A 19202-nucleotide genomic window follows, 5' to 3' on the forward strand; every position below is an offset into this window, starting at 1 on the left:
GCAACCCCAACACCAGCTTTTGCCACAACAGAATTTTACTTACATGTGGCAAATAAACACAACCACAAATGCTGGAATATACAATAAATTTACATACACCCAGCCCAAAGGCTGAGACCCTTGTGCTGCACAGTAAGGTGCCTTCTGATGGATGAAGGTAGAAAGTGTAGTAATTTACCTACTGGTGGGCACAACTAAGCTGCCACACTGTACCTGTTATTACCCTAAAAGAGCAGGAATCAGTATATGGGTGTATGGTATGGGCTAGTGTGTGGTGCAGCACAACAATTTACAATCTTACACAAATCTACAGCATTCCCTCTCCCATAACTGGTCCTGTAGCACGTGCCTGAGTATTCCTTCTGAGCAAAACACCAGTCTGGCTTGTTTGTAGGATTTTATCAGCTCTCCAATGTGAAATGTCACTTTAAGTTGTGGAGTCCTTCCAATAATCAGTAACAACACTTGTGACCTGACACAATTAGAGAACCTAACTAACTAACTATAGACCTGGACTCAGTCTCAAGGCGCCAACACTGAAATGAGGTGCGTGCACGATCTTACCGACCCGGGTCTGCTTTGCATACGCTGGTGACTCTGTTCAGGACAAATGTCTCTCCAACAAGCATGCAGTCTTGCCGTATATGTTGCTTAGTTCCTCTGCTCTCATCAGCCTTCATGGCAGCACTCTCATCAGCATTCCTGGGCAGCAATCTCATCAGCTTCCAGGCAGCACTCTCATCAGCATTCCTGGCAGCAATCTCATCAGCTTCCTGGCAGCAATCTCATCAGCATTCCTGGCAGCAATCTCTGGTTACTGAGGGACGCTTTCACACCTGGATGTCATCAGATTCTCAGCTCACACGGCCCCTTATTCACCATGCTCCAAAACATGGCTTCTCACTCTCCTTCCTGTTCTCTCCAACGCCATGTACAAAAACCCCACCTCTTCATGAATATACAAATATCTATGCAGTCTGAGGCTGTGCTAGAAAAACAGTGACATCTTGTGGCTAAACCACAGAATGTCAGTCAAAACATTAATTTACTTCCACACAAACAGTGTTCAAACAATGAGAGCTGTTTCCCCATCTCACACATAAACAACTAGCCTTCAAGGTACCTGAAGCATATTTATGGATGCTATCTCTTTAATTTTTTACATTAAATCTAGAAATAATAGTGATGTGGCTTTCATGGTTACAGTTCTGCAATGTATCCATGATTTACAATACAATAATAAGACATAAGTATTCCGATTGGCTATGCTGCATTCAAGTGACCTTTGGTGGCCATCTTTGGGTCAGCACAGTCTTTATAGTTCCCTGCTCCAGGTTTTAGTGTGCATTTTGCAAACAAGTGAGGAAAGGAAAAGAGCACCTGCTTGTCAGGGAAAGTGGTAGCGGCAGGGAAAGGATACTGATGAGTAGGGGCAGGCTGGGGACTCACAATCCTGTACTGTAGCCTCCCTTTTGGGACCAGACTGGCCAGGCTGCATTCCGCCCTCTGAAGACAGACGCTGTCGCTGCATCTTTACCCACTGACTCTCTGCTAAGAATTCTACTTTGAGTGTTACCCTTAGAGGCACTCTCCTGCTGGGGTTGTTTGTAGTTGGCATTTTCTGCAATACAAGTTCTGGGTTTATCTGCAACCAGACTGTCTCTACTGCTGCCTCATTATTTAATTATTTATTTCAGGTGCTTATATAGCACCATCAGTTTCCACAGCACTTTACATATATATTGTACATTCACATCAGTCCCTAACCCTCAAGGGGCGTACAATCTAAGGTCCCTAACTCACATTCATACATACACATACTAGGGCCAATTTAGACAGGATCCAATTAACCTACCAACATGTCTTTGGAGTGTTTGAGGAAACCGGAGTACCTGGAGGAAACCCACACAGGCACAGGGAGAACATGCAAACTCCAAGCAGGTGGTGCCGTAGTTGGGATTCTAACCAATGACCCTAGTACAGCCAGGTGGAAGTGCTAACCATTTAACCACTGTGCTGCCCCACATCCTGCTGCACCCAGCCACAACTGGATCGCTAAACTCTGGAGGGGGTGGGAACAGCTGGCTCAGGCTGTCAGTGGTGCACCGAGAGGCTGAGCCAGCTGCCGGTCCAGGTATCTAGGCGGATCCCAACATTATTGTCAGGATCCCTGCAGAGCCTGGACTGGGTTCTAGAACGTCAGCCGACAGTGGGCACTGCTATGACCCACAGGAGAAGAATAGCCAAAAAAGCATTGGCAATACTTCTCCTTTAAAACAGTTACATTCTAATCTTGATGATATTTTTAAAGGTATAGCTGATATGGCTCCCATATTCAATGTAAGCTGGCTTTGTAGTTTGGCTTATATCAATTATGTGAATTTTTAAAGAAAAAAAAAATGTAGAGAAGCAGACTATTACAGTTGAAGCTGAAATTAATTGAAGAATGTTTTTTTTCTCAGCAATCAATGGAAAAATGTATTCCAACTTACATGGACTTACAATGCATGTTGAGGATCTTGTAAACTGGCATTTAATTGGTTTGGGAAATGAAGTGGATCTGCATACAGTTCATTTTCATGCACACAGTTTTAAATACTCTGTAAGTATAATACATACAGTATATTGTGACAGTCTGTCTGTGTATCTGTTGCTGAAGCCATGGCAGTTTATATAGTTTCCAAAAGTAGTTTTGGTTAGAGTAACCCTAGGTTCACACATAACTGTTTTCTGCAGCGTTTTGCAGAAGCACAGTACACTCCATTTAACATGATTTCCTATGGGAAATGTTCACATCTCCGTATTTTCACCTGGGGCGTTTTTTCAAAAGGGTCAGAGGCTTTTTTGAATGCGAAAAGTTGCATTTTTGGTTCTATAGACTTCAATGGAAACATTGCAGAAAAGCATGCAGTGATTTTATTCTGAGTTTTTGATGTGTTTTCCATTTTAAATCTGCCTAGCAACAAGAAGAAAAAAAAAAAGAAAATGGAAAAAATAAAAAAAAAGGAAAAACGCATCAAAAACATGTAAAAAACAATGCAGAAATGGCTCAAATGCAACCTGCATAGGTGTTATCCTAGTGTGACCTTAGCCTTAAGTTAGGTTCACACCTATGCAACTTTCATTTGACCCATTTCTGCATTGCGTTTTGGCACCTGTGTCTTTGCCACGTTTTTGATGCGTTTGCGATTTTTTTCTTTGTTTTAATTTTTGTTGTTGCTAGGCAGATTTAAAATGCAAAACACATCTAAAACACGGCAAAATGCACTACATACTTTTCTGCAGCTTTTCCATTGAACTCTATAGAACCAAAAACACAACTTTTTGCGTTAAGAAAAGTCCCTGACCTTTTCTAAAAAATGCACCAGGTGAAAACGCAGAGATGTGAACATACACTATAGGAAATCATATTAAATTGACTGTAATGCATTTCTACAAAAAGCAAAACGCTTAGGTGTGAACCTAGGGTTAGGCTCCATTTACATCTGAGCACAGCGTTTTTTGTCGCATTTTGTCGCACGTGTTTTCTTTGTGCATTTTAATACAGCGTTTTTAGATGTTTTTGAACCAGTATTTAATGTAGGCTTATATGACTGGTTGTCTAGAGTAGCCAGTCTGACATGACGTTTCATATATCAAATATAGTGAAAAAAGAACAAAAACAGAGTACGTATATAAACAAACAGAGAGAGAGAGCAATGCAGGTCTGTGCAGTAGTTCATACGGTAATGTGAGGATAGTATGGAAGATGTGTTAAGTAATCACGCTAATGTGGTCATTTTATCTCTCTGGAAGGCTAGCATTCTGTTATACTGTAGGTATAGTGGATTTGAACCAACTCAGTAACTTCCATTAGATTAGAAACATTATCCTTTTTCCAACATCTAGTGATATTTACTCTGGCAGCTAGTAGAATATGTGTAACTAGTATTGGAAACAGGTGGGAAAACTATCGATTTTAGGGTTCAGCCTAGTTAGGGATGGATTAGGCATTGTCAAGATCCCTGTTATTTTGAAAGTTAACTGGAAGACCTTGCACCGCTATACATCAATGCACTCAATGCATTTAGGCATCTAAACGTGGTGAAGACGACTTGCTGAAGTTCAAACTGAACATCATAATGTGGGAGAAAGGGGCTTTAAGTGCCTTTGAGAGTGGCATGGTTGTTAGTGACAGACGGGCTTGTCTGAGTATTTAAAACACTGCTGATCTATTGCTGATTCTACAGAGAATGGTCCAAAAAGAGAAAATATCCAGTGAGCTGCAATTGCAAGGCATTTACGAAAATGTCTTGTTGATGTCAGAGGTCAGAAGAGAATGGACAGACTGGTTTGAGATGATAGAAAGGCAACAGTAACTCGTGTCAATATGGACCATTCTCTGAGGAATGTTTCAACACCTTGATAAATCTATGCCACAAAGAATTAAGTCAAAAAGGGTTCCAACCCGGGAATAGCAAGGTGTACCTAATAAAGTGTCCAGTGAGTGTACAAGGTTTTGGTCTGAGGAAAATGTAGGTATGCAGTAGGGAATCAGGTACCATCTTAAAGTGCCACTGAACCCACAACATAAAAAACTATCAACAAATAATGTACTACATGCTGTTCATACTCAGTCACTATGGGATTCGTTTTCTGTATTCTGCAAGAAACCTGGTTGGTCCTGCTGTTCTTTCTCTCCCCCTTTTGATCATGTCCCCAATGCAGTTTGAGATTCTGCAGAGCAGTGGTGGCAGCTACTGCACATGCTCAGTTTTCAGTGAGTTTCTATGCTGAGCATTTACTCCTTATCACATTTGAGCAGCCCATGTGAGTCACACATGTGGGCGTATACAGATTGGTAAATGACAGCCCACTCCCTCCCTTCTCCTCCATGCCCACTAACCAGCCAAATACAATGGTTGTGGGACATTGCATCTTGACTGATGGATGCTTTACCTCCCTGTTATTCTAAGACATAAGCTGGAGGAGCGTGACACAGCCTGTGACAGACAGACATCCGCCCACACCGTGTTATTGCCGAAAAATAAATAAGATTTAATTTCAAATCTTTATTTGTATAACTATTTAAAACAGTTTATTGATATTAATTATTTATTGCCAAATACTTTTTTATATTTTGAACATGTGACCAGTAGCAGAGGACTAGAAGCTCCTTTTGTTTATGCTTCCATGCAGACAGGCTGGGTCATGTGACAGCTGTTTATCAATTAGGAAAAAGTTTTTTCCTTATTAAAATAATCACAGTGCCATCATCCATATACAGAAAGAAAAGGAACATGTAAATCAACAGTGTGTGTTTAGTATCACTTTAATGATAGCTTTTGCATTAACCCCAAATAATTGACATAGCTAGTAGCTGCAATTATACATTTTATACAACATTGTAATATAATACATTGTCTGAGGCAGTTAAGAATTAACTAATATGCGCACATTGTACATTAAATTTGATAAACAACAAAATGTTTCAAAATGAAAGACAAGAAACTTGGACTACAAAGATGTAAAGACAGTACTTAATTCGTACTGCTTGCTTTGCAGATGGGTGCTGTTTACCAGACAGACGTATTTGATTTGTACCCAGGGACTTTTCAAACTGTTGAAATGACTGCAAAGAACCAAGGAACATGGCTACTACATTGTCACGTGGCTGATCACATTCACTCAGGAATGGTGGCATTGTATTCAGTACTTGAAAATCAGGACAGTGAGTAATTCTCTTATCAGACGCATGCATGTTGATTTACTGTACAATATTCATTTTAAAATTCCTGTTATGGTAAAAAAAACTACCTATATAGAGTACATTTTAAAGCTGGTTATAAATGAGCAAGTGACCCACTGAGAGCAGTTGAAGGTGAGACATTCCTCAGACTTGCTGCCTAAACAGTTGTTTCTCCTATCCAACAATGATTGGCTACTGTTAGCTGAAGCAATTATTTCACTTATCCCATTCACTGGCAAAATATATTCTAAAAACCTAGCCTAAATTATTATTGTCAATTATAGGTAGGCAGAGATGAGATACTGAAACCCACACCCACTTTCTCTTAATCCTGCAATGTGTTCAACTTGATGAAGATCATATAGTAATGAGCTGATAGTAAATGTTAATCAGCACTAATCAATGTTAAATTCTTGTGATGTGTATATTATAGTATGGAGTTTTAGGCACCACATAGCAAATAATGATATAGGCATTTTAGAGTGTTTAGAGGTGTATTGCTTGTTAATAGACAGTATTACTTTCAGTAAAATACTAGAAAAACCATGTTCAGTCTCAGAAAAAAAGTGACTTGAAGGACAGGAGATGTGTTGCTAGCAGTATCACCACGTAAAAATAAAGTCCTGAAAAAGCAAACCTAATGCAGCCACGTCATCTGAGGACTGATAAGCTGCAATATATTACATTATTGTTCTTACGTTTATTTACACTTTATGCTCAAGAATGCTTTACCAAATGTGGCAGCAATGTCAAAAACATTTGTAAAAAGGTGGACAAAGCCCTTGGGTTGCCAAGAAGGAATGTTTGCTATTAAAGTGTTACTAAACTCACAATGGTAAAATCAGTCTGTATATGTAGCAAAGCTGGCTTGTTATACTCACTGTGGAACCCAAGGGGTTAATCCTCTGCATGCTGTTTGATCCTGTCTTCTCTGAGCCTCCCCTTCTTCCAGTGTCTCCCTCTGCATACGTTCAGTTTAGTGTGTATTGCTAGAGAGGTTTTTTTTCTTGGGAGAGTGCATGTGATCAGCACAGGGCCAATCAGCACTGTTCAGACAGAGGTCAGGGATCCTCCATCCTCCTAGAGCAGAAAGAAAACTCCTCCTAAAAGCTAATGTGCTCTGCTGGACACTGATAGAAGTCACAAGACTGATCTAACTGCTGATGAGAAAAGGTATTTAGCAGTTTATATTTACTAAAATAATTGCACTTCCATGTCCTGTGTACTGTGAGAAACCCAAAGTCAAATAAGCCAAAAGCTCCTGTGCATGAGTGTAGAAGGCTGAAGACAGGGAGGTATGGTGGAACCCAAATAAATGCGAAATTCAAGAAGATAAGCAAGCCTTGCAGCTCCCGTGTACAACAGGGGAAGTCAGGCGTAACCGCAGGAAAAAATGGAACAAGAGCGCACTGGCCTAGCGCATTATCCCAGATAACAACTTACTGAATGAGAGTTGAAATATACTACAAACAAGAAGTGACAAATCACTTACAAATAACAATCACTGGAAATATGCTCCATATGGCACCAAGATCTCTGACATAAAAGAAGTGTCACCCAAGTGCCAAAGAAAGCTGACGCGTTTCGAGGGAAGCCCAGTTCCTCAGGGCTCTTTCCTACTGTGAGAGACCAGACAGAGTGAATGCAGGGTCCTGGGTTTAGTAACACTTGAAGCACATTCTATTGCTGTTGTGTTGTTACCAGTGAAACATATTTTACGATAGTTTGCCTTGCAGAAATAATGGCACAGTGCATTGCTGCTTTTAAATTAATAAACAATATTGCATTTGCTTAAATGTGAGTGTATGCATTTTAAATAAATATCTTTAAATAATTCTGAAAATCTTTTTAGTAAGTAATGCTGCATATTCTTTTTTTTAACATTTGAATTAATACATTATTATTTTTTTTAATTAATTTCTATTCTTTTTTTTTTTGCAGGAAAGGAATCAATATTCCAAAAGCTTGTTAAGAAAATACCTGTCAAAATAAACATGTAGAAAATATATGAAGAAACTTTGAACTAGATCAAAAATTGATTTATTGTAGTATTTTGGTATTTTTTACCTTCTGAATATATTTTCCTGAAAGAAACCAAAGTCAAATAGTTTATTTATGCACAAACTATTCTACATTTTTTACTAAGTGGGTTTCTGTTATGAATGAAGTTGATTACAACAGCTACAGTATATTTCTGCTCATTGAAATCACCTGCCCTGTATGAATACCCAAAACTAGAATTAAATCCAAAACTTTTTTGGTAGTCTTGGCTATAGTGGGAGATGGTTGAACCCACTGTCTGTTTTTTTTTTTTTGTCTGTGTGCTATCGTGGAGATGTCCCTTTTCTTCTTGTTCCAAAGATGCATTCCGAAGAATAGGAAGGAAGTGAAGTCTCCCCAAAGGAAGGGGTAAATGAGCTGTACAATCTTCTTTAGATCTACCATCACCTACGTAGTAAAAGGACCTGCCAGATTGGATAAAGATTGACTGGGTAGATTAAGTGTGTCCTCCTGTTATATAGTTTTGGTAAATCTAGGTGATTCTTCAGAGATTATACAATAAGATTGTATAGTGTAAGGCCACTTTTAGACTGTTGTCACTGGAACAGGTGTTCCTTTCTACTCTTTCCTACTCTCCTGTTCTTTTAAAAGCTGTAACATTTTGGATTTCCCATTACTTTACTCATCTGTTATTTTAATAGTCAGCAAGCTAATCTTGAATGTGATACAGATGGCAACCATGTTCTATTTGCATTTTGATATTTTTTACTGTACTGTACTATAGAGTGGAAATTTTGCTCAAGTTCCAAGTTCTTGTTGGTAACAGGTACATGAATTTGGGACAAGCACTATGTATGGGGTGCAATGAGGCCAGAGTGGCCATGCACACTCTTGGGGGTTGTTTACTAAAGCTGTCACATGCAAAATCTGGTGCAACTCTGCATAGAAACCAATCAGCTTCCAGGTTTTTTTTTGCCAACCCTTAATTAAACAAGCTGAAGTTAGAAGCTGATTGGCTACCATGCACAGCTGCAACAGATTCTGAGCGCTCCAGTTTTAGTAAATCAACCCCTCTATCATCAATGCAGCTGAGCTCCCTCCCCACCCCTGCAGCTGTCACACAGACAAGGAGTTTTGTAAGCTGGGTGAGCGCAACCTGATTGCATCCTGACATCAAGTCACATGTGGAGATGGGGTAGCTACAGCAAACATGCCACCCTGCTAAACAGCATATGCTCATGTATTATGCATTTCTGTATCATAATTGTTAAAGCAGAACTGAACTTTCCTATAATTTACTGCCAAGGAAGCTGCCATCTTAGCCTGAAACAAGCCATTTGGGGGCTTGCCAGTTGGTTTAAGAGAAGAAGCTAATAATTATCATTCAAGAATGCCTTAAGTGTAACTATTTTGGAAAACAGTTTAAAAGGAAACTAAACGCTCCATATTAAGCCGGCCATACATGGATCGAATTCAGAAAGAATTTCCTTTTGAAAATCTTGCACCGTTAGTGGGCAACAGCAATGGATGATTTTTGAGCGACTATCGAATTTGAGCGATCGGGCATGTTGGATTTTTCTTTGAAAAACAAACAAATTTCTAATCAATGGTGGGAGAATCATGTGATAAATGTAATAAAAAAAGAAATGAGCGGACCTGGAAAGAAAAGAAAATTCCTGTACACGAACATTTTCTGTAGTAACATGTCATGAAATTAAAGACTTGGTTGGTCAAATTTCAAAATAAATCAATGGTGGCACCACTGGATTACAAAATGCACAAAATTTCCGATTTTCTAAAGAAAATTCGTTCAGAATTCAACTCATGTATGGCCTGCATTAGCCTCTGTTTGATCAGCAACTGCCCCAGTGCTGCACGTGGGATCAGTTATGACACCAGCCATTTAATGGTTTGAGAATTTGGTTGAGAGCACAAGGAAATGTGATAGCATTCCTGGCATGCTGGGAATGCAACTGTTTTTTGAAACTGTTAAATCAATGGATTTAGTTCTGCTTTGAGAACCAGGTTTTAGAAATGTAAAAACCAGCTATGAAACCACTAAACAGCTCATCCACTCTCTCATCATATCACGACTCGACTACTGCAACTCCCTCCTCACTGGCCTGCCTCGCCGCTGGCTATCCCCGCTTCAGTCGATCCTGAATACGGCTGCCAGACTCATTCACCTTTCCAACCGCTCTGTCTCCGCCACCCCCCTCTGCCAATCCCTCCACTGGCTTCCAATTGCGCAACGGATCAAATTCAAAATCCTAACACTGATGTACAAAGCTGTCCACCATACTGCCCCGAACTACATCATTGACCTAATATCCAAGTACCGCCCAGCACGCACACTCCGCTCCTCACAAGACCTCCTTCTCTCTAGTTCCCTGGTCTCCTCCTCCCATGCCCACCTCCAGGACTTCTCCAGGGTGTCACCCATCCTCTGGAACTCCCTGCCCCAACCCATCAGATTATCACCTATTCTCCTCTCCTTTAGGCGCACCCTGAAAACCCATCTCTTCAGGGAAGCCTACCCCACCCCCTGCTAACTTGCCGACCTCCTCCACTCTTCCTACCACTCCATCCCCCACAGCTATCTCCTCCTGTGCCACCATCCCCTCCCTCCTAGATTGTATGCTTGAAAGAGCAGGGCCCTCGATCCCCTCATGTTTTGCATTGTATTGGTATTGTTCTGTCACATGTTCTGTCCCCCTTTGTAATGTACAGCGCTGAGCGAACTATTGGCGCTTTATAAATACTGTATAATAATAATAATGAAATATCAACAGTGTACATCCACATATAGGTTGTATTTTAATCGCCTCCCGCGCGTCATATAAGGAAATGGAGGGAGGCGGATCTCACATCATATGACGTCCTCCCACTCTAACTGCACATGCGTGCCCTCGGGGGCATGGCAATCAGTGGTGCGCTGTGTCTCTGGGACACAGCGGATCACCGATCAGAGTAAAGAGCAGATATCATTGGCTCTGTCATGTGATCAGCTGTATCCAATCACAGGTGATTGCATGTAAACAAGGAAATGCTGGTTATTGGCAGTCCTCTCCTCACGCTGACAGCGCATGAGGAGAGGAGAGCTGGTAATCGGCATTCCTCAGAGGGGACATCTACACTGATCACAGCAAACTCTGTACTCCTGCACTTCGGGAAGGACTCGGCTAGGGCTATGGCAACATCACAGATACCCTGGAAAATGCACTCCTTGCTGCCCTCAACAGACCGGGGTAATACACTGTCACTGGATACAAAGAAAAACAAACAGAGGACACACTGGCCTAGTGCATTATTGTAAAAAAAATTATTGGAAGGATAAAAAGAAAGTATTGTACTCACAATAGGCAAACAGGTCAAAGGCACATCACACTAAACAGTGGTGTCCAATCCACACTGCATATAAGTCCACAAAAATGGAACCCTGGACTTCCAACAGGCTAACGCGTTTTGAGGTCTCAAGGACATCTACACTGATCATCAGGGCACTGATGATCAGTGCTCTGATGATCAGTATAGACCCATCAGTGCCACCTGTAAGTGCCCATCAATGCCACATACCAGTGCACATCAATGCCACATATCAGTGCCCATAAGAGCTGCATTTCAGTGCCATCTATCAGTGCCAGTCAGTGCTGCCTATCAGTGTTGCCAATTGGTGCCACCTATCAGTGCTGTCTAACAGTTCCAATTAGTGCCGCCTAATACTTCCAATCAGTGCCACCTATCAGTGCCCATCAGTGCAGCCTCATTAGCGCACATCAGTGAAGGAGATAAATTACTTATTTACAAAATTTTATAACAGAAACTAAGAAAAAACTTTTTTTCCCAAAAAATGTTCAGTCTTTTTTAGTTTGTTTAGCAAAAAATTAAAAACCCAGTGGTGATTAAATACCACCAAAAGAAAGCTCTGTCTCAAAAAAATTATAAAAATTTTGTTTGGGTACAGTGTTGCATGACTGAGTAATTGTCATTCAAAGTGCGACAGCGCTGAAAGCTGAAAATTGGCCTGGGCAGGAAGGGGATGAAAGTACCCGGTAGGCAAGTGGTTAAGCCAAATCACAGGAACACAATCTTGGTTTGTCCAAAAAGAATCACTCTTTGTCTAAGGTTCTACTACTGAAAGATAAAACATACCTTACATTGACACAGAGGTTGTGTTTTAAGCCACATCACTGGTACTTAGCACAATAATCTTTGTTTAATGCCTAGATTTGTAGGTGTGAAAGTGACATGTTTCGGGTTGAAAGTGAAAACAATGTAATGTTTTCTTTCGCTGTGTGATGAGACACCTAGCTAACAGGTGGGAAGCCTCACTTTCATTATTCACTGCATGTGCTGCTAGTAATACAGTCATATCAGAGCCTACTGAGCTTCAAAGAGGGCAAATTGTTGGTGCCGGCTTACTGACCCTCTGATTTGTTGTGTCTCTGTGACTGAAGTTGCCAATTTATTTGCCATGTCACAAGGTACTGTATCAAACGTTTCCCCTCCCTCCCCTCTTTCCTTCCACCCACCCCTTCCTCCCTCCCTTTCTTCTATCCAACCCTTCCTTCCACCCACCTCCTCTTTCCTTCCATCCACTCCTCTTTTCTTTCCTTCCACCCACCTCCTTCCTTCTACCCCTCCCTTCCCCCCACCCCTTCCTCCCTTTCACCCACCCTTCCATTCAACTCTTCTTTCCTTCCTTCCATTCACCCCTTCCTTCCATCCACCCCTCTCTTCCTTCCTTCCACCCACCCCTTCTTCCTTCTACCCCTCCCTCCCCTCCCTTCCACCCACCCCTTCCTTCCTCCCATTCACTCCTTCCACCCGCCCACCCCTACCTTCCTTCCATCTACCCCTTTCTTCAAGGGGGAGAAGTTGGGGGGCTAAAATTGCAGCTCAGCTGAGAGCTGAACCCCCTCCAGAAGAAAAAAAATTATCTACAGCCCTGCCAGGAGATCGCTGCTTGTCACCACAACCACCCCTCCTACACACCCCTAGTCCTGGTGGTGCTGGCAAGTCTCCTCGGGGGGGGGGGGTGAGACACCCCTGCCCCCCCCTCATTATCTATGCCCGTCTTGCACAGAAGTGAAAAAAATTATATATACTGTAGATCCGATTCACTGTAAATATTGGGCACCCAGTCCTCTGTGCAATTCACTTCATCCTTCTTGGACACCTCAATTTGTGATCCACTCACCTTCTCTTTCTGACCACTTCAATGAATGAGATGGTCAAACAGCGCATACTATCCCATCATCAATGAATAGGTCTTGGATCCCCAGCGTAGTCACAGGCTTCCCTTAATACTCTCCATTAATCATAAGAAAGAGGAATACAGAGGTTCATAGTGCAACGCATTTATTAAAGGCCAATAAAAATATAAAAAGATTGTCACTCACACTACATGGTGCAGCCTCTAAGGAATGACGACACACGGTTTAAGACTACTCCCAATGCACAATCGTCAAGAGCAGATTTGGGCAGACCATGAAACCACCAGACATCATTAAGTAGAGGCTGGTCCTACAATCTGAGTAGAAAGTGGAGCATTCCTCTTTATTTGTGGGTGATTTTTTTTTTCCTGGTGGTCAGCACCTTGCAATGTTATATTCATTATATACTGTATATATTATATTAGTTACAGTGGGGAAAATAATTATTTGATCCCCTGCAGATTTTGTAAGTTTGCCCACTTACAATGAAATGAAAGATCTATCATTTTTATCATGTGTAGTTGAAATGATAGAGACAGAATATCGACCAAAAATCCAGAAAAAATGCATGATACAAATGTTATAAATTGAGTTGCAGTTCAGTGAGTAAAATAATTGTTTGACCCCCAAGCAAAACTTAGTACATGGTGGAGAAAACCTTGTTGGCAAGCACAAAGGTAAGATGTTTCTTGTAGTTGGTAAACCCTAAGTTTTAGCTCCCTCAATAATTTTTTTATAGGATTAAAGTGTTACTAAACCCACAACAGTAAAATCAGCCTGTATATGCAGTAAAGCATGCTTGTTATACTCACTGTAGAACCTAAGGGGTTAATCCTCTGCATTGTGTAAAAAGGCAGTTTGATCCTTTCTTCTCTGTTCCTCCCCTTTTTCAAGGGGCCACCTATTATCTATGATAAGATAGATTGAACCATAGGTATTTGCACATGCTAAGTTCGGTGTGTATTGCTAGAGAGGTTTTTTTTTTCCTTGGGAGAGTGCAATGTGATCAGCACAGGGCCAATCAGCACTGGTCAGACAGAGGTCAGAGGTTTTGCATCCTCCTAGAGCAGAAAGAAAACTCTTTCTACAAGCTTTAGCTAGTGCTGGACTGGATACAAGACTGGAGAGAAGTCACTAGACTGCTCTAACCGCTCATGATAAAAGGTATTTGGCAGTTTATATTTACTAACATAATTGCATTTCCATGTTCTGTGGGAGACTGAATATAGTGGATGCAGGGTCCTGGGTTTAGTAACACTTTAAGGTCTGAAGACTGGCTAGGCCACTCCATGACCTTAATTTGCTTCTTCTTAAGACACTCTTTTGTTGCCTTGGCAGTATGTTTTGGGTCATTGTGATGCTGGAAAACCCATCTTCAGGTGTTCTGGCTGAGGGAAGAAGGTTCTCATTCAAGATTTAACAATACATGGCCCTGTTCATTGGACCCTCAATGCGGCAAAGTCAGCCTGTACCTTTAGCAGAGAAACAGCCCTGTAGAATAATGTTTACACTTCCGTGCTTGACTGTAGGGATGGTGTTCTTAGGGTCGTAGTCAGCATTTTACTTCCTCCAAACATGGCAAGTTGAGTTAATGCCAAAGAGCTGAATTTTGGTCTCATCTAACAGCACATTCTCCCAGTCCTTCTATAAATCATTTAGATGTTCATTGGCAAACTTCAGACTGCCCTGTACATGTGCCTGCTTGAGGAGGGAGACCTTGCGGGCGCCGCAGGATTTCAATCCATGGCGGGGTATTGTTTTACAGTTTGGTGACTGTGATTCCAATGCCTTGAGATCGTTCACAAGCTCCTCCCATGTAGTTCTAGGCTGATCCCTCACTTTTCTCATGATCATCCTTACCCCATGAGGTGAAATCTTGCATGGAACTCAAGACCGAGGGAGATTGATGGTTATTTTATATATTTTCCATTTGCAAATAATTGCTCCAACAGTTGTCTCCTTCTCACCAAGCTTCTTGCTGATGGTCTTGTAGCCCATTCCAGCCTTGTGCAGGTCTACAGTCATGTCCCTGACGTCCTTTGATAGCAATTTAGTCTTGCACATGGTGATGCCCAAGAAATATTCTGTGGACAGGTGTCTTTTTTTACACATAACTAGTTGTCGTTAGATTAGTCCTACCAATTTAGGAAGGTGCTCCTGTGTTCCACATGAGCACACAGCCAGTCTGTGGGAGCCAGAATTATTGTTAGTTGGTAGGAGATCAAATACTTATTTTACTCACTAAACTGCAAATCAATTTATAACATTTGCTTAATGTGTTTTTTCTGGATTTTTGGTTGATATTCTGTCCATCATTTAAAATACACCTATGATAAATATTATAGACCCTTCATTTCTTTGTAAGTGGGCAAATTTACAAATTTTGCAGGGGATCAAATAATTATTTTCCCCACTGTATATTAGTCATAGAGGAATTGTTATTCATTTTTTTATGCACACTTTGTGAATAGGCTAATAGGTGGAATTTTATAGTGTGGTTTATTTGTGTTACGATCTGAATATCTGGTTGATCGTTCCAAACCACTGGTTGTTGACAGAAGCCTACATTTATATTGCTTTAGCACAGAGTAGTATAACACAGCCTAGTTACAGCAAAATGGTGTAAAAAAACAACAGGATTGCAGCAATTTGAAAGTGAGGGTAAAAGTTAAACTGGGCAGTAGGTATATTGCATGATTGCAGGCTATACAGAAGACCTAGCGAATCTTCAGTGCAGCCAGAGATCTATTGGTCTGGTATGGTACTGGTCTTGGTATGACCACAGTGGCAAGTTTTCAAATCCAAGGTCCTAGTATGACACCATACAAGCAGCAAATTTAAAAATTTAAAAAAGTGACTAGTGGTGTCATTACAGGGGGGCAATCGCCCCCCCACAAGTTATTCCTTATCCCCCCAGGTGTGCACCACCTCTAAATTAGTGGCGGAACTACTAGGCTCACAGCAAGCGAGCCCTGGCATTACGCTACCTGGGGGGGGGGGCCTGATGAGTGATTTGGGGCCCCACTGCCACAATAGGCAGTATCGGGGCCTCTCCTGCACACCCAAGCATCCGTGTATCCAATGGCATTGTTATGGGGGTGTGAAACACACCTGGGTAACACCCGCCAGAAGGGTGACACTAGGGCGGTCTTTAACATGGGGAAAAAGGGTGCATGGAGGCCCCATCATTCAGAGGAGGAAGTCTCTGTACAATATGCCCAACAACAATTTGACATGCCTCACAAGGCTTTTTTTTTGGCATTGGCGCAGTGAAAGCTTCTTTCTGGCAACTCAAATATGCAGCTCATTTTTGTTCAAGTATCGTATTGTGCTCCTTGAAACAATCCCATCATCTTTTTCCAAAGCAGCCTGTATTTCTCCTAAGGTTACCTGTGGTTTTTTTTCTTTCCTTCAATCTTTTTTGTGTACCTGACCTTGGTTTGCCATCAAGAGATCCCTGAACTTTAGCACTTCCTAATATGTGATTTAACAGTACTGACTGGCTTATTCAAGGTTTTGGATATCTTTTATATCCTTTTCCATCTTTAGAAATTGCATTACCTCATTACGCAGATCTTTTGACAGTTCTTTTCAGCTTCCCATGGTTCAGTATCTAGCCTGCTCAGTGCATCCACATTAACAAAGCTAACAAACTCATTGACTATTTATACACAGGCACTAATTGTAAATTAAAAAGCCACAGGTGTGGGAAATTAACCTTTTATTGTTATTTTAACCTGTGAGTGTCACCTTGTATGTCTGTTCCAAGGCCAAACATTCCAGGGTATGAAAACTGTTGATCATGGCCATTTGGGTGATTTTGGTTATCATTATGCTTTAAAAAGGAACCAAAAACAAACTATGTGATAATAAATGGCTTCATATGATCACCATCCTTAAGAAAAAGACAGTTTTGCTTTGGCATGATCAGTCATATTTTCAAGATCAATACCAAAATTTCACTATTCCTGCCAGGGCAAACATTTGAGCGCAACTAGAATAAAAAGTGCAACAGCCCTAGGTGTCTGATAATTAATAAGAAGAAAAAAATAAATGAATAAATAAATAAAACAAGCAGCTAGCATAGGAAGTAAACCTCGAGAACTTCGGATAGTAAATTGACCATAAAAAATATGCAGCGCTCATATGCCAGATAATATTATGATCGCATAAATCAAATAATCAACACAAAGATTTATGGTTAAAATAAAGCATTAAAATATTAAACTTGTGACTTCTGTGGTGCATCCAAGGTTGAGAAACCAGAAAAAAGTTTGTGACTCTTGTGGTAAAGAACTGAGAATAGCTTGCACTAACCAACACATGGAGCATGGAGTAATTAAGACCTACTCCTGGTACTCTGAAAAGGAAGCCACTGGAAAGGTTGATGTCATCTTATCTCTCGCCACTAGATGTCATGTTCCCAGGACAGCAGGGCAGAGATCCCAGAGGTGTACATCAGCCAATGGAGGGATTTATCCAGCACATCAGTCAGCAACCCACAGAAAGCCAGGAAGAATCGAGCACCTTCAAAAAGCCCGGGCTCCCTCCATAATAAGAGAGCCACAGGCCAGAAGAGAATTTCAAAAAGCAGGAACCATAGGGCAGCTATATTAATATGTCCAGACAGTTGGGGGCACCTCCCTGACGTTTCGTGTGACATACACGCTTTCAAAGGGGGTGCATTGCAGAGAAATGATCAGATTTAAAGCCCACGGTGCGCATGCGCAGTACGCACCGATGACGTCATTGCGGCAAAGCCGCGCATGTGCAGTGCGCTAATGCGGCGGCCATTTTCTTGAAGCACAGCACAGGTAGATAGATGGATCCAGAGCCCCATGTTAAAGGGCTCGACAGGGGACATTATGCCTGTGCACAATAGAAACGGCCGCAACATAGAAGAATAACGACTGTATTATTAGCATACATAATAACGTTCCTTAAATCGATGAACCAGACACCCTGCTAATTAGAAGTGCCTGTACACAATCAAAATTGGAGGATAATGACTATGATATTAGCGTACATAGCAACATGTTTAAATTGTTAAATCGGGTACTTTGCCAATTAAAATACGTTCAGGGAAGTATTGCACCATAATAATAGACACATATGAATAGTGTCTATATAAGAGATACGATCAAGTATATATAAAAAAAACGCATGTGAAATCCAAGGCTCATCCAGTAAATGAATAAATCACATAGCATTCAGTAAATAATTGGTCCCGTATTAATCAATAAATACATAATAGATGGTTTGATGAAAAACCACACATAAAATATATAAACGCATGTTGAGAAACATACTAGGATATATGGCAGACATGATATATGTCATTTTACTACCTGAAACATAGTCAGGATATGGTGATGCTAAAAAATGTGGAATAATACCACTAAAACATGAAACATTATATCAGAAAGTGTCAAAACCTATATACATACATGCATGTGACCCAAATGCGTACATAAAAGATGAAATAGAATAAAAATATGTAATATCAGAGTAAGTAAAAATGAAGAACAGAAAGACAAGCTACAATATATAAAATAAAATAAATTAAAATAAAGTGAATTAAGATAAAATCCACATAAAAAACATAAAATAGCATAAAATAGCAACCAAACCTCATATAAAAGAATCAACAAAATGCATGCCATAAACATTTATGGTAAGAATAATAAACTATATTGGGACGCAGATTAACTGGTATCGATAAAACAATTAATGTCCAGCTCTATATTAAGGCCTAAAGGTAATTGTGTACGTAACAAATAGATCCATTTTGTCTCTAACATGGAGACAGCCCTTCGTTTATAAACTCCTCTCCAATGTCTATGAACCATATCTATGCCAGTAAACTTGAGGGAATGTGGATCCCGATTGTGTTGTTGGCGAAAATGCATTGATAAAGAGTGTTCTTTAAAACCCTTTTTGATATTTGTAAGATGTTCACGCAGTCTATCTCTTAATCTCCTGGTGGTCCTGCCAACGTACTGTTTGCCGGAGGAACGTTCAAGGAGATAGACTACGTGAAGGCTATTACATGTGATAGTGGAATCTATTGTATATTGCTTACCAGTGAAGCGAAAGCAAAATGTAAAAATCGGTGTTTTATGGATGCCATTGCAGACACACAACATGCATCGGTTACATGGGAAAACTCCTTTCCGATTAAAGAACGTAAGTTGCCTAGGGGGATTGACCACATTTGGAGCAAGTTTGTTCCTAAGGGAAGAGGCTCTCCTATAGGT

At 40.8% G+C, this 19202-nt stretch overlaps 1 protein-coding gene across 1 annotated transcript in view; it reads left to right on the top strand.

Annotated features, from left to right (window-relative positions):
• Positions 1-7991, top strand: part of CP (ceruloplasmin) — a 51661-nt gene extending 43670 nt beyond the window's left edge. Inside the window, exons 17-19 of the mRNA XM_089669523.1 lie at positions 2463-2602; positions 5545-5710; positions 7670-7991. Coding sequence (XP_089525649.1) covers positions 2463-2602; positions 5545-5710; positions 7670-7728 — 365 coding nt within the window. The 3' untranslated portion in view covers positions 7729-7991. The remainder of the gene's footprint in view (positions 1-2462; positions 2603-5544; positions 5711-7669) is intronic.
• The last annotated feature ends 11211 nt before the right edge of the window (positions 7992-19202 follow it).

The sequence above is a fragment of the Staurois parvus genome, unplaced genomic scaffold (genome assembly GCF_062004578.1).
Source record: "Staurois parvus isolate SC_StPar_1 unplaced genomic scaffold, SC_StPar_1.0 ptg000078l, whole genome shotgun sequence".
Classification (NCBI taxonomy): domain Eukaryota; kingdom Metazoa; phylum Chordata; class Amphibia; order Anura; family Ranidae; genus Staurois; species Staurois parvus.